At 35.6% G+C, this 14,045-nt stretch overlaps 2 protein-coding genes across 2 annotated transcripts; one reads left to right on the top strand and one right to left on the bottom strand.

The window, feature by feature from the left end:
• Nucleotides 1-1,410: 1,410 nt before the first annotated feature.
• Nucleotides 1,411-6,511, bottom strand: LOC129799906 (scaffold protein salvador). Its single transcript, XM_055844199.1, has 4 exons — nt 6,262-6,511; nt 5,109-6,173; nt 2,140-2,335; nt 1,411-2,058 (listed from the first exon to the last, which is right to left on the bottom strand). The coding sequence occupies exons 1-4, from the start codon at nt 6,353-6,355 to the stop codon at nt 1,671-1,673; spliced, it is 1,743 nt and encodes a 580-aa protein (XP_055700174.1). The 5' UTR covers nt 6,356-6,511; the 3' UTR covers nt 1,411-1,670.
• Nucleotides 6,512-8,935: 2,424 nt separating this feature from the next.
• On the top strand, nt 8,936-9,869 carry LOC129799909 (39S ribosomal protein L40, mitochondrial). Its single transcript, XM_055844202.1, has 3 exons — nt 8,936-9,063; nt 9,137-9,382; nt 9,444-9,869. Exons 1-3 carry the CDS (start codon nt 9,038-9,040, stop codon nt 9,754-9,756), a joined length of 585 nt encoding a protein of 194 aa, XP_055700177.1. The 5' UTR covers nt 8,936-9,037; the 3' UTR covers nt 9,757-9,869.
• Nucleotides 9,870-14,045: the final 4,176 nt, after the last annotated feature.

Here is a 14,045-nt window from a genome sequence, read left to right as displayed (position 1 = left end):
TTTTGTCCGTAAACTTGTAAACCATCTAGAGGTGAAACGGCAAGAGATACGAATTTCGGATCTTCTCCCCTCCAAAACTATGTTTTTTTGGTTTTTCTCGAAAACGGCTCCTAGGCTTTCTTTTATTTTTGTATATGTTTTGCAGGTGGTCCAGGCGAACATTTCGTCCAATCATACCAATAACCTAAAATAAATCGCCATATTGAATTTTTGAAAGTCAAAGTTTGACTGATCTTGAAATCAGTATAATGAATCGAGTTCGAGCATTCCGCAAAGCTGGGACGCTTTGCTATCTCTTTTTCTCAAAATTATTTCACATTTTAACCTTAAAAGGTTAAAATTTATTGCTGCATTTAGAAAAAGTAAATGTAATCTGCGATTTGTACAATTAATGTTTGGAATATTTTGAGAGTTCTATCCAACAAGCTTTTTTGTTTTTGAGGTTATGTACAGTATGTGATTACAAAAAGACCGAAGTCTTGCAAAGCGAGACTAAGAAGTCTACTCGTGAGAAAAAAAGGTCTTTTGATAAAATTACATATCACACACCTTGCAATTTCCTGTCACGAAACGTACTTCTTTTTTAGGTTAAGTTATGGCGTCTATACATTAGAAGCAATTTTCGTCAGAAATTGTCCTTTAAAAAATTTGCACATTTCTGCCTACAATTATCGGGGAAATTTTCTTTAAAAAAAAAACACTTTTTTTGTAAATTGCTCCTAGTGTGTAAACGTAGACGTCTTTAGGGCGACTACATTGCATTTCTGACAGAATTTTGACGCTTTCCATCTACAGCTAGCAGTGCAATTTCCTTAAAAAAAAAAAGACAATTTTTGGTGAAAATTGTTCCCAATATGTGGAGGCCCTTAGACAACACCTCTAAAACCTAAACTAAAAACTCATTTATTTATTTGACCAATAGGTTAGGTCGCAAATTTTGAGGTTAGGATGTAGAAGTCGGTGAGTATTGCGACATAGAGCAGGCTAGAAAAGTCTGCCATGTCTTGGCACCCGCGGATTTCTGTTCTATCAAAATTACTCGTCGAAAATTATTTGAAGATTTAGGGTTATGCTAGGCTTAACCTGAAAAATTTGAGAGGTATTTTCCACCAATAACCTCAAAAGTATAATAGAATATTAGCAGGAATCCTGATTATTTTAAAATGCTATTAGTGCCAATAGTTTATTTAAATTGTTTTAGGTTATGTAAGTCTAACCTCAAAAATTAAAGAGATATTTTGGGATCTGGAATATATCTCCAAAAAATTGTAGAATTTCAAACTATAGATTTTTTCTCCTTTTATATTCAACTTAAAAAACCGTGCTAAGTAAGATTTTCTTTTTTGAGGTTAGATCACGCATAACCTAAAAATCTACGATAAATTCTTCACCAAAATAAAAAAAACACAGTTTGATAGTTGAAAATATATATATTTAAAATCAATAGTACAATAAGGCTGACTGAATGAAAGACAATTCTATAAATTATGTACATATCACAAAAAAATTTATCTATACATTTGTTGCATGATGCTTTGCTCGAAAAAAATTGAGTCTTTTTGAGTATCTCCTCTTTAAGCGATAGAAGGTTTGAAAGCTTTGAGAGTAAGATAAAATCTTACCCTAATAATACCTAGAAACATGAAGTATGAGACATCCCAGACACAAAACTATTCAATGATAGTTCCCAAGTGTAATCTCCGGTTGATCTCAATATCGAGGGCTTGACGGTACTTTTCATACCTGGCCACAATATTCTGCAGTTCTTGCTTGTACAGTCGATTGAGCATCCCGTCAAAGCACTCGAGTTTATTGAGAGCAAACATATCCCATTTGAGTTTGTGATCTGTTGCCGGATCAGCCTTCATGTAGACCATCAGCCAGGAGGGAATCTCCTCCAGCAGATAAGGATTGGCCGGTACTAGAGCACTATGGGTAGTAACATGAGTTGCCAACTGAGGCTCTGGAATTACAGCCCTCGGAGCCTCAGTTGCAGTTGTGTAGAGATAGCACGATGTCAAACACGGATGATTGTACTGAGCTTGACGAGTGATGTGACTAAAAGAAAAAAGGATGCTCTAACTCCTGAATTCTCCCAAAAACTGGACTTTTTTGCGGAGGGACAGAGAGGAAACATACTTAACGTAGTAAATTCCATACTGGGGTGATTCTATTCTCTGCCATCCAATGGGAAGACCTTCCCTTTCCAGAGGATGCGACCAGTGCGTAGTTTGTGCATTGTGGTCAAAGTAGTACTTTCTCCCTCGCAATGTATTATGAACTGACCAGCCAGGAGGCAAAGGTAGTTCATCTTCGTGGTTTTGCTGAGAAGAAACTACAAGCCAAACCAGTGAAAACTTGTTTTAGCTTACGATACGTAAGATTTAATTTTAACGGAAACCTAAACAGTTTCATTTTAAGTTCTCTAGACTACAGCGCCACCTACTAAAGTTCATATCAAAATTAAGCATCATTCATTCGCGTGGACCCCATTTTCCTAATCTCAATGATCGATAAAAATTATAAGGTTACAATATCTTCTTCTAAAGGCTTAAAATATTTTAGATTCGTTCTTTTTGTCTCTCGAATATTACTATTTTTTAAATATAATTGGTAAAATGAGAGGTTATGTTCAGATGAGGTTATTATGATCATCATAACCTCACTTTGTTTATTATTATCAATTAAAAAAAAAAGAATTAGCCCCTTATTAAGCAAAAATCTAAAAATCTTTTGTTGAATTTGCTCTATCCATTCTATTCAAAGACGTAGTCAGGATTTTCATAAAAAAAGGGTTACATTTGAAATTATGTGAGTTGATATTTAAATTTAAACATAATATTTTTGGATTCCCCAGAGAAACATTTTTTTAAATACAGAAAACAAAATTTTTCTCAAAACAACGTGCAAGAAATTCATTTCTATGCAATCTTTATTACAGTGAGGTTATTAAAAATCAATAAAATCCTTAATATCCTGAATTGAAATTGAATTTGAATTGAATTTTATTATCATCTCTGTTTTCTTTCCCACCCCCTATGCGGCCATTGCCGTCTTAGCATCGATTCCAATCTCCGGGATGAAAACGCTGGAAAATCGCTTCATCGGAACCGGTTCCAATCGCGTTTGAATCGGTAATGAACCGGTTCATAAACGATAACTAATTTTTATTCGGAATTCAATTATATCAGTCCTAAGTTATTTTGGCCAATGTTTTGAGTGATTTGTAAATCCGTTCAAATCGGTTGTGAATCGGCAATGAACCGGTTATGAACCGATAAGTAATTTTTGTCTGAAAATCAATTTTATTCCTCTTAAAATTAGTTTGTGGGATCCTTCGAGTGATTTACAAAACGGTTTAAATCGGTTGAGAACCGGTAAACGGTAAATGATGCGAAAGTACTTTTGAGGTATATCATCTAAGTCACGAGTTCGGGCACTTCGCAAAGCCTAAGACGCTTTGCCACTTTAGAGGAAATTGTGCTTTTAGTTTTAGAATAATATTCCAAAGCTTTAGATTTTACTGGAAAAATCGGCTCATTAATCCTATTTTAGTCCGATTTTGATGATTTTTTCATTGAGCTGAAAAGCTTTTAAAGTTTTTCAAGGTTTTTAAAGAGTAAAAAATAACTTGTTATGACTCTGATACAGCTTTTAGATCAGGAAAATTTCATGTAATCGAAATTCACATTCCTTTCCTTCTTAAAAGCTTTGCATATGTCTATTGCTCTCTTTCGGACACTTCTTCTTCTTTTGAACATCATTCTAATTTAAATTTAGTTCAATTCAATTCTGAGACCGAAATAGTAGGATAGACTCACTTAGGGTAAGTGTGCCAAATCCGACATAGTTGCATGCAAGCGCCAAAGTCTCAAGGTTGAAATGTAATATTTTTAATACAAATTGATTTTTTTTACTTCTTTTTAAGGAGTGTTTACTCGGAACCTTGTAGACAGTTTATCATCTATATTTTCTCTAAAATTATTCTTAATACATTTTAATATAAATAAAAATGTGGACATAGCATTGGTGGCCGATTTCGGCCACCTTCATTCTCATAGTTCTTTGCCCTTCGGGAATTCTTCCAATGCCTTTTTCAACGATTTTTTTTGTTATTTTTTGCATTGTATAATCTCTAGTGTGCAAAAACTAAAAATTCATTGAAACTCGAGGAACAAAAAAAAGTGGCCGGAATTGCAAGCTGGCCGAAATTTGGCACACTTATCCTAAATCCCATTCTTTATGAATCTGTCAAATTTCCTAAGCAAAAAGCTCACTAAAAGCATTAGAAAATTTTACCTTGAATTGCCTTGCCGGGAATTCGATCAAAATTGATTTTCTGAAAAGTTTCATTCAAAAATTCTCCAAAAAAATCAATGCTAAACCGAATTTAATTATTTTTGTCAGATGCTGAAACTTTGGAGATTCCCTAAAAGCTTTTCTTTTTCTTATTGTAGCTTTCTTTAAGAAAAAGTGATCAAAAGCTTTTCCAGTATTCCCAAAAATCTATTTTGAAATTTTTGATTCACAATAAATCAATTTTTTAATCCAAATTGAACGATTTTGAGCTTTTTACAAAACTCATAAAGTTTGAAAGTGTTCCTGAATTATTTTTGGTTTCAAGCTTTTCTAAAGCAATGTTCTTGGATTTATCTTCTGAAATAATGCTCAGTTTTCATTGCTAGGGGAAAGTGAGGCAGGTTTGAAAGCGGGACACCTTTGAAATTGGAATTTTTCACCTATTTTTAAATAAAATTGAGCCTTATCGTGATATAATTTAATTGCACAGATTGAGAAGCTGAATTACTAAATTATTGAGGAAAATCCCAATTTCAAAGGTGCCCCACTTCGCCCTATTTGCTTTAGCGCCTGTTATTTAGGCAAAACCGTTTTTGCAGGGTTTTTTTTTCGTACTTAGGCGTTCATTACTTTGATTGCGGTCAATCGAATTAATTCTAGATAAATAAATAAAAAGTTGAAGGCCTTTAAATGGCTTAGTTCTCTAGAATAAAAGATGTTTCTAAAACCGACACCAGAGGCGCTGCAATCTCATAAATGTTATAGAAATGAATAAAAAACGGTTTCCCGCCAAATTCAAACTAACTTACCTTGTGTTAAAATATTGTGGCGTTTGTTGTGGAGAAACTGTTCTCCGTAGGTCATCCCGCTGGTCACATCGATGGCCCTAATGTTGGAATAGAGCGGATTGTCCGCCGAAATAACAGCCATACTTGATCCGTAGTATCCAAGAGAGTTTGCTGGTATATTTGAGTAGATAGACTGATGAGCCGGCTTCGTCCCGTACCTCATGTGGGAGTAGACCGAAGGCACTGGTGGATTATTCTGATCCTGATAGAACACAGAGAGACTCGACGTGGTATTGCTGTAAATGGGTGATTCTGACCTTCCCATATTCACAGATTGCTGAGGCTGATTCTCATAAATTGGTGATCCATCGCTATTGTAAGATTTTGCCATGGATGAGAGTTTATATTGGGATTGGAGTTGCTGCTGTGAAGCATGCGGTGTCAGGCTATTTAGCCCTTTTCCCTCTCCTGATTCTCCTCCATTTCCACTGCCTCCTGCTCCCCCTCCGCCTCCAGGAAAATTGTGCAGAGCCAAATGTGGCTCAGATTGTGCCTCGAAGGCTTGTCCATGATTCTGATTCATGGAGAATTGCCGAGAGAAATTGGACATTCCCTGAAATTGCTGCTGATAGTCCGAATGCATCCGATATTGATCAATTGCATCAATTTCCACATAATTGCCATGGCTATTGCTATTGCTAATCTGTTGCTGTTGCACCGGATACCCACCCAAAGCACCCAGAATGGATTGAGTCGAAGTCCTCCGATCATTCTCACTCTGCATCATCTGATACAGATTGGAAAAATTATTCCTATTGGGATCTCCACTGGACATCGTCGTGGGCAATCCCGGAGACATTCTCTGAGGTATATTGGATATTTGGGTATTTGGCGTATACTTTCCCTCATGCCCCAAGCCCGTTGATGGCTTTGTGGCCAAATTCTTGCCATTGGTAAATACCGCATTGGGCATTTGCCCTCGATTTCCGGCAAAATTCTGCGAGACATTTGCCTCACTCAATTGCTGACTATTTCTTCTGGCCTTTGCCTTATTCTTTGTCTCCTCCGTCGTCCAAACATTTATTACTTCAAGCAAAACAAAAAAACCGCAAACCCAAAAAATCAATAGGGAATTCTTACTAAAAAAAAATCTCTTTTTTCTTTTAGGACTCACTTGGAATATCAGGTGGTGTATCTTTTTTCACATATTTCCCAACAACTCCTTCCTTTATGGACTTATCTTTGCTTTTTCGTGACAACATATCCATACACTTTTCACTTTCAACATCAATATTGGCACAAAATTAAAGGTAAAAGAGGAAAAATTCACAAAATTTTGCACAACTAAACTAAAATTCAAGAGGAATAAGAAATAACAAATAGGAACGTCAAGGTGCTCTTGCAAGCCACTTATGTATGTACATCATTCTTATGACATCCCTATAAAAATAACTTGCTCACCATTCCACGGAGACACACGGAAAATTCCTACAAGTTGCCGTGGAAACTCCAACATAATAATTTAAGAAATTATTACGCTTTGATTTCGACTTATGCCGAAAATAGACACAGGCTGATCCTGGAGCTCAACTCGAAAAATTTGGCGGTAAAGGATCAGCCCAAACTATCATACACTGAGGATTTAGAATCAAAGATTAGTGTTTTCAGCGTAAATTTCCATTAAATCTCCACACTTTGATTGCTGAAAGGCTTCTTAAGTTCAACATCAATGGATTTTTCGTACAGTAAGGAGTACTCTGATCTTCTCTTTACTCCAATCTTAAAGAATTTTAAGATTTTGCGATATTGCGTACCATTACTCTCCATGTTTTTTCACCCAATTGACATTTCGAAAAGAACCCAAAAAAACCCCAAACTGAAGCTTTTTATTTTCAGCACTGGCGCTGATGTTGCCTAATCCCCGTAATTTTACTAGACCTCATGAATTTAGAAGATCAGCCTGATCCTCCAAATTATGGGCTGATGCGTGAGTGTATCGAATCGACACCAATCCTCATTTTTCGGGCTGATCCCTGTGTCTATTTTGGGCTTTAGTTTGCCACAAAAACATCCTAAGTGAATTTTTCCTTAACGTTTTTAACTAAATTCGCCGGATATTGAGAATTCGATGCAAAGTAGTGATCACCCACAAATTAATAACCATATAAAAATTAAATACAAGTTACTGTAATGAACAGCTTACCGTGGTCCGAGCAGTTATTCGATATCACTCTCTCCGAGAAGCCAGTAAAAAATCTGAAATAATACAATAGATATATAATATATATACAATAAAAATAATACATAGATAACATATAATTACAGAGAAATTATAAAAAAAAAATAAATGTGGTTAACAATATGGTTATGAGGGTTATGAGATTATAAGGCTAGCATTCTCATATCGCTCCTTGGAAATTACAAAGGGTCAACTCAATCTGAGCTATTTTTCAGGAGACAGCATTAAGGATTAGTCTTTAAATAATTATCTCAATTCAGTATGTTAATAAAAACAATTTAGGTAGGTGTGGAAACCGGTGAATGTCGGGTAAGAAGAAGCAAAGAAAATTCTCAAATTCTTCCCAAAGCTTTCGGCTCGGACTCCAAGCCTTCCTCAGTGGTCAAATTTTTAGTCTTTTCTTGCTTTGTCAAAGGGTCTTTTTTGTTCACAGGTCATGGGATTTAGGTCACTGCACTTAATTTTCTACTTATTTTTAAAATTTTAGCAATTTTTCTCTCTTTTTGTGTGTCTTTCTTAATATTTCTTTGTGAGACTACTGGTTACAAAGTTCAATATTTGAGAACCCTCAAATATTGATTAATATAAATTATTATTAGATTATTATGAAATATTAATTCAATTTGTTTCTTCACGTTAAGGACGATGACTAGCGACGAAGCAATTTTTTTTTAGAACTCTCTTAAAGCATATTAAAATGCTACAAGTACCCTTGTACCAAGATATGTTTCGAAAAATAAAAAGTTTAATTACATTTAGGTTTTCAAGAGCCATAACAATAGCTGCTTCCAACTTTTCAGTAAATTATAGCGCCATCAAATTGTCACTTTTGAGTATTACAGATTTAGGGCAGAATCACATTGATAGTAAAATACTGACCGTATTTCGTCAATTTACGCATTTTCCTTGCAATTCTTACGCAAAATCTCGATTACCTACTCGGTACGGGTATTACTGTACGGGAAATTAATCATACAATTTTTTTTGCTCACCGTTTATCGCATTTTCGTTTTATTTCTTCAATTTTCTTATATTATTTTCACCTAGTGCCACCGAGTATGGGATAAGATAATACGGTAATTGAAAATTTGCATAGGAATTGAAATGAAAATGCGTAAATTTAAAAAAAAAATACGGTGAGGCTACGGCGAGTATATTACTGTCAATGTGATTCTGCCCTTAAGAAGTTTCATAAAATATTTTCAGAAATGCTTGCATAAGCTTTTAATCAATATAATGAGCTATAATTATGCAAAATATGAACCACAAGTGGTTTGGATGTTATGAGCTTTGAATCTTGTTGCTAATTATGTTTAATTATGTCTTTTTAAACTTCTTTAAAACTTTTATTATAATTCTAAAAAAAAACCTTGTATTATATTTTCGATACGTTGAACAAATTCAAAAAAATTATCCGGATTACGAAGCGGACATCTGTCATATTGTCTCCCAATCATCCGGATTACGAAGCGGGCACTGTAAAATGCTAGCTTATAATTTTAGGTATTACGAAATTGAGTTTCTTGGAATGGAATTCAACTGGACAAATCACAGAAATTCCAATGTCCAATAGCAGAAACTTCCAGGTTATATTGCTCGATGTGAAACATTTTTTATAGGGCTGCTATTTATTGAGTTATGTAATGTCAAAAATCAAAACACGCCAAGAATTTGCTTTTCTTTAGTAAAATTTCCGTGGAAATCCAAGAAAATGTTCCTCAATAGACAAATAAATAGGTATGTATTTAGCTTAACTAAAACCTCCTGAGCAAAAATTAAGAATTCTCGATTGATAATTTAATTTTTAAAGGTTATGGAGTTTGTCCCATGTTGTGTCCAATCCTGGGAGCTCTACAAGATTCTTCAATAGTACCCCGGTTCTCATGGCTGAACCTCTCAAGAAGAAAAAGAAACTCGACCCAATGATCATTAAACAGAGAGAGGAACGAAGGAAGAAAAAGATCGAAAAGCAAATCCGGCGTCTGGAGAAGAATGCCCGGCAACTGAAGCCCATTGATGAGCTTGAAATCCCATTTACGCTAATAGATGAGAAAGAGTAGGATATTGCAATTAGCTTATCCATTTGCTAAGAATGATCATCAAAATTCCTTTTGCAGCCAACGACAGAGACCTTTGCAGAGTCCGTCGATGGAGGTTCTCGAGCAACGAGCTCTCCTTCAGAAACAATGGGCAAGACACAAAAGAACTGAAAAGCTAAACGACTACCAATTAATTGACCAAGTTCTCCAGGCCCAAAGAAAGGCCCTGGATGAACTAAAACTGGAATCTGAGGAACTCTATGAAGCAGCCATTCAACCAGATCCTCAAATTCTTCCCTTCAAAGCCCGTGTCCTCGTCTCAACGCCACCAATTAAAGACTACGACAGCCCCGATGGAGAATACATTGATGTATCCAAAAAATGGGATTAATCCATCTCCTTAAAGGTTTATTAATAGCAAAAAATAAATTAAAAATTTGTTTATTCATTTGCAAGAAAATAAAATAAAAATGTTCTTTGGCGAAAAAATCCATAGGAAATACTTCCCACGCAATTTATTAATTATTTATAGGGTTGGAAGATTCATTAAGAAATCTTTGGTTGTTCTTCATCAATGACACTGTGTCCATTGTGTTTAAAAAAGGGGTTGGAGCAAAGCATCGCAGCTCTGCAGAATGTTCGAAATCCTGATTTTTGATCCTATCGTCTAAAATTAACTCCTGCATTTTTTTTAAATTTTGATTCTTATCCTGGATTCGAAGACCTTTCAGTTGAAGTCAAATTTGTCCTAATTGGTTAAGAATTATACACACGAGAGCCTTTATAACATTTAACTTTGAAAAACTAAAATGGTTGCAGTCATTTAGAATAGGGGACATGAAATAAATCTTACGTGAATTATGCAAAGGTCGACTTAATCCCTACGTTCAGAAATAACCTTCCCGATTTAAGAGCTCTCTCCGGTTGAGGTTTTAGAGAGAACATACCTAAAAAAAGGGGTGGCAAAGCGTTCCAGGCTTTGCGAAATGCTTGAACTTGGGACTTTAAGATCACCCCCTCCACATTTGAACGTTACATCGGAATTTTGGTTTTTGCCACTTTTTAAATATTTTCGTTATTTTTTAAGCACCCATAAAGTACCAGTTATTCCCCACAGATAGCGCTCAGACAGGGATGTAATTAGGGGTAAAATATTTTTTTCTTTAATTTTATGTAATATTATTTTTTCTGTTTGTTTCTCAAAGTAGTTTATAAAAATTATAGAATAAAATTATATTATAGAATCACTATATTTTGTCAAAAAATCTCTTCTGTCGCTAAATAATAAATTTTAACCATTTAAGGATTTGTATACTTTTAATACTGTTATTATTACTGTTTCTGTATTCCTATTTTTTTAAATTTGCCATAGTTAAAGTGGCGATAAGTTATGTAATGAATACGGAAATATAAATATAGGCTATTCTTTTTAATTAATGTTTAAATATTAGCATAAAATGTTGCATTCGCTATATGCTAACGAAATACAAAAGCAGTAATAATATAATCGTCAAACAGAAAAAGAATTTGCTCGTTTATACTTACTTTATAAAACAGTCACATCTATCTATACAGTTTATAAGTTCTTCAGATCTGTGAGATACTTGGCAAGTTATTGAAGAATTGCACATTACATATGAAGCGAGATAAAAATTCACTAAGAAGTATTTCCCTATTGCAAATTGTGAAATATTTCGCCACAAATTTGAAAATTGTTTGATCCATTTTCATTACCTGTTACCATTTGTTAAAAAAAGGTTCTTTATTGTGACATGTAAGGGAGAAAAATGATCACATTTAAATAATTCTGATGCGTATTATTTTTAGGCAAAAGATGTGATACCAATGCTTCATGCCTGGAAAATAAGATTATATCCAAAATCCAAGTATTTTCCCAGCAATACCCAAAAACAACGAATTATTTCTTCTTAAATGCAATTCAATTTATTTTCATCTCATTTAATCTTTTTACCCCCTTTTCCATGCGTCCATCGCCGTCTTAGCGTTGATTCCAGCCTCCAGGACCAAACGATGGAAAAGTCCCTTCACAGACTGTATGTTATTTGTTACAATGTCATTGTTATAATTGCATTATGTATAGACTTCACAGAATTCAGAAGAAAAACCACTTTCAAGCCAAAGGCTATTTGGAAAAGTGGGTGCCTCTTTCACACAAAAAAAAAAAACTCCAAAAAGATACACAAAACTGTGTCAAACAAAAAAAAAAGATTTGCAATCGTGATTTTTGGACTTTCTCTTAAGCACTTATTTTGTCTTTAGCAAAGCTTTCCATAAGGGAGGTAATGATCCAAATTCCACATAGTCTCACTCGCATATCTTTAGGATTTAATATCCTTTAAAGTGTGTGAGCCTATGATATTTCTGACGCTCGGATATTTTGAAGTTGAAGAATCGCAGCTCTTCCCGCATTCTTTTCTCTGTGAACATCTTTGCAGCAGGTTCGAGGAATATGAGGAAATGTGTGTTCTGTTCGATGAAGTGCATCAGATTCTGTTTAGTGGGGTAATTCTTGAAGCTGGTCATGATGTAGGTGACACAAGCATCCTCCTTGTATGTCTTCAGGAACTGGGTTCGGCCAATTTGCTTCACTCTTTGGCAAAAATAGTTGTTTCCAAAAGTACATACATCTTCGAGGAGTTTTGTGACGAATAGAGAATTCGTTTCACAAATAGTGACACATACTTCACAGTCCAATCTAACTTTGGCCATCAACATATCCGCTGTAAGATGGACTGCGAACACCTCATCCCCAAAGACGTCTTCATCGGAAGGTTCAGGTATAGGTTCTACATCGACATCTTTCGGCTCTGAATGACCATTCCGCTCAACCTATTTTACGTTAAAAAAAAATCTTCAAAATTTTTGATTACGGGCATTTTCTTACAAAACAGGCTATAGGACCAAATCACTTCTGTAGATTGTCATGTAAATAATAGATGAAAATACTGGAGTGGCCTCTGATAAAGAAAAAACTTTAAAAAATAGTTTTATAATAATTTTTTATAGAAAAAGTTTTATTGTTCCAAAATTGTTTATATTCTGATAATTTTGGTAACGAAATCAAAATTCAGGGCACTTCAAAATAAGGGCGCCTAATTTGCAAAAATAGCGATAAAGATTTAATTAGATATAGACTAAAAATAGGTGTGATTAGAAGGAATCACATCTAATATAGCTTTCAGAATGAGACTTGAATAAAAGCAAAATATTTCACAAAAAATGTAGCATTTAAATGTGCATACCTTCATAACAGACTTAACATTTAGAGTTGGAACAACTCCTCCCTGTGCTTTGCAGTTGGTGTTCTCTAGAAGCTGTCCCATTTGCACGCAGGTTACCAGTCGCTTCAAAATAGCGCGGAACTGCATCACCGTCGGATTGGTGTTACATCCGAGCTTTGACCGTACTTCTCCAAAGAAAAACTCAAGATGGTCTTGGAGAAGCGGGTACGTGAGAAAACCTTCGGGGCAAAAATGCTTCATTTTTACGTTCATAGCAGGAAGATTTCTCAGACATGCCCGCAATCCAATGAAACCAGTCTTGACTTGAGATTTGGAGATCGGCTGGAGTTTGGATGTTCCTCGTCCTTTATCGTAGACTTCCACCTGCAGGTCTGTGAAGTATGAGACTGCTGTCTCACAAAAGTGTGTGATAGCTTCACAGTTCTCGTCTACTATAGGTGCCTTGTACCTGTAAATGATTTTTAGGAAAAATCATATGTAGTAGTTTACAAAAAGCCGAATGGTAGAAAAAATAAGTACTAACGAAAACCTGAGTTAATTAAAATGTATTCAACTGAAAATCAATTCTTACCCTTTGTGCGTGCTCTTATGCGTATTTAGTACGTCAAATGACGTATTACAAATACGCAGGAATTTTGTTGTGGCCTCACTTCCTGCGAACTCAACCAACTGCAAGACATCACGACAATGGTCTATCGCCTCAGCCACCGATTCACTCAAGACTTGAGCTGCGAGTTCGACACTCATGGAGTTCTGCGAAAATTCGACGTGGTTGCTGGTCAGTTTATTTCCTTTCAGCCGGATTCCAGCACCATTATTTTGTTGAAATTCATGCAGCAGCCGAACGTATTTAAAGTCGATTTTTGCACCATCCCTGTCCACAAGCTGATTATTGGCAAAATGAGTGCGGACCAATTTCAGCATGTGGCAGGGATCCGGATGCACAAAAATTTCCCTCATTCCACAACCAACTGCAAGACTAATGGTGTAGAAGTCCTCGTCGACCGTCGCAAGATCGCAGCCCAGTTTCTTCATTGAACTGAAATTCACCGGCGCGCCGTCAAACGTGAGGCCTAACACTTTTACCCCAGCCTTCTCGGAAAGAGATATGGCCTCAGTTATGAGTTTGGATTTTTCAGGGGCTGCCAATTTATTGATAGGGAAATATCCGATTGGGAGCTTCCAGTTCATGTCAACGGAGACTAACATGAATACAAGAACCTGTGTCGCCGTCGCCTCCCCATCACCACTATCATCTGTAATGGATTCCTCGTTCCCTTCGTAGGCATTTCCTAGAAATGCAAATCCATACACCTTGCCGGCAACAATGTCGATATGGCGATGGATGTACATTTCATCAAACAATAACTGGCACCACACAAGACGGTTTTGGCTAGCCACGTAATTGTGAATGGAC

This window comes from Phlebotomus papatasi, chromosome 1, assembly GCF_024763615.1.
Source record: "Phlebotomus papatasi isolate M1 chromosome 1, Ppap_2.1, whole genome shotgun sequence".
In the NCBI taxonomy this organism is placed as follows: domain Eukaryota; kingdom Metazoa; phylum Arthropoda; class Insecta; order Diptera; family Psychodidae; genus Phlebotomus; species Phlebotomus papatasi.
Note: the sequence above shows the minus strand (reverse complement) of the source record. Positions and strands in the feature narration are given on the sequence as shown.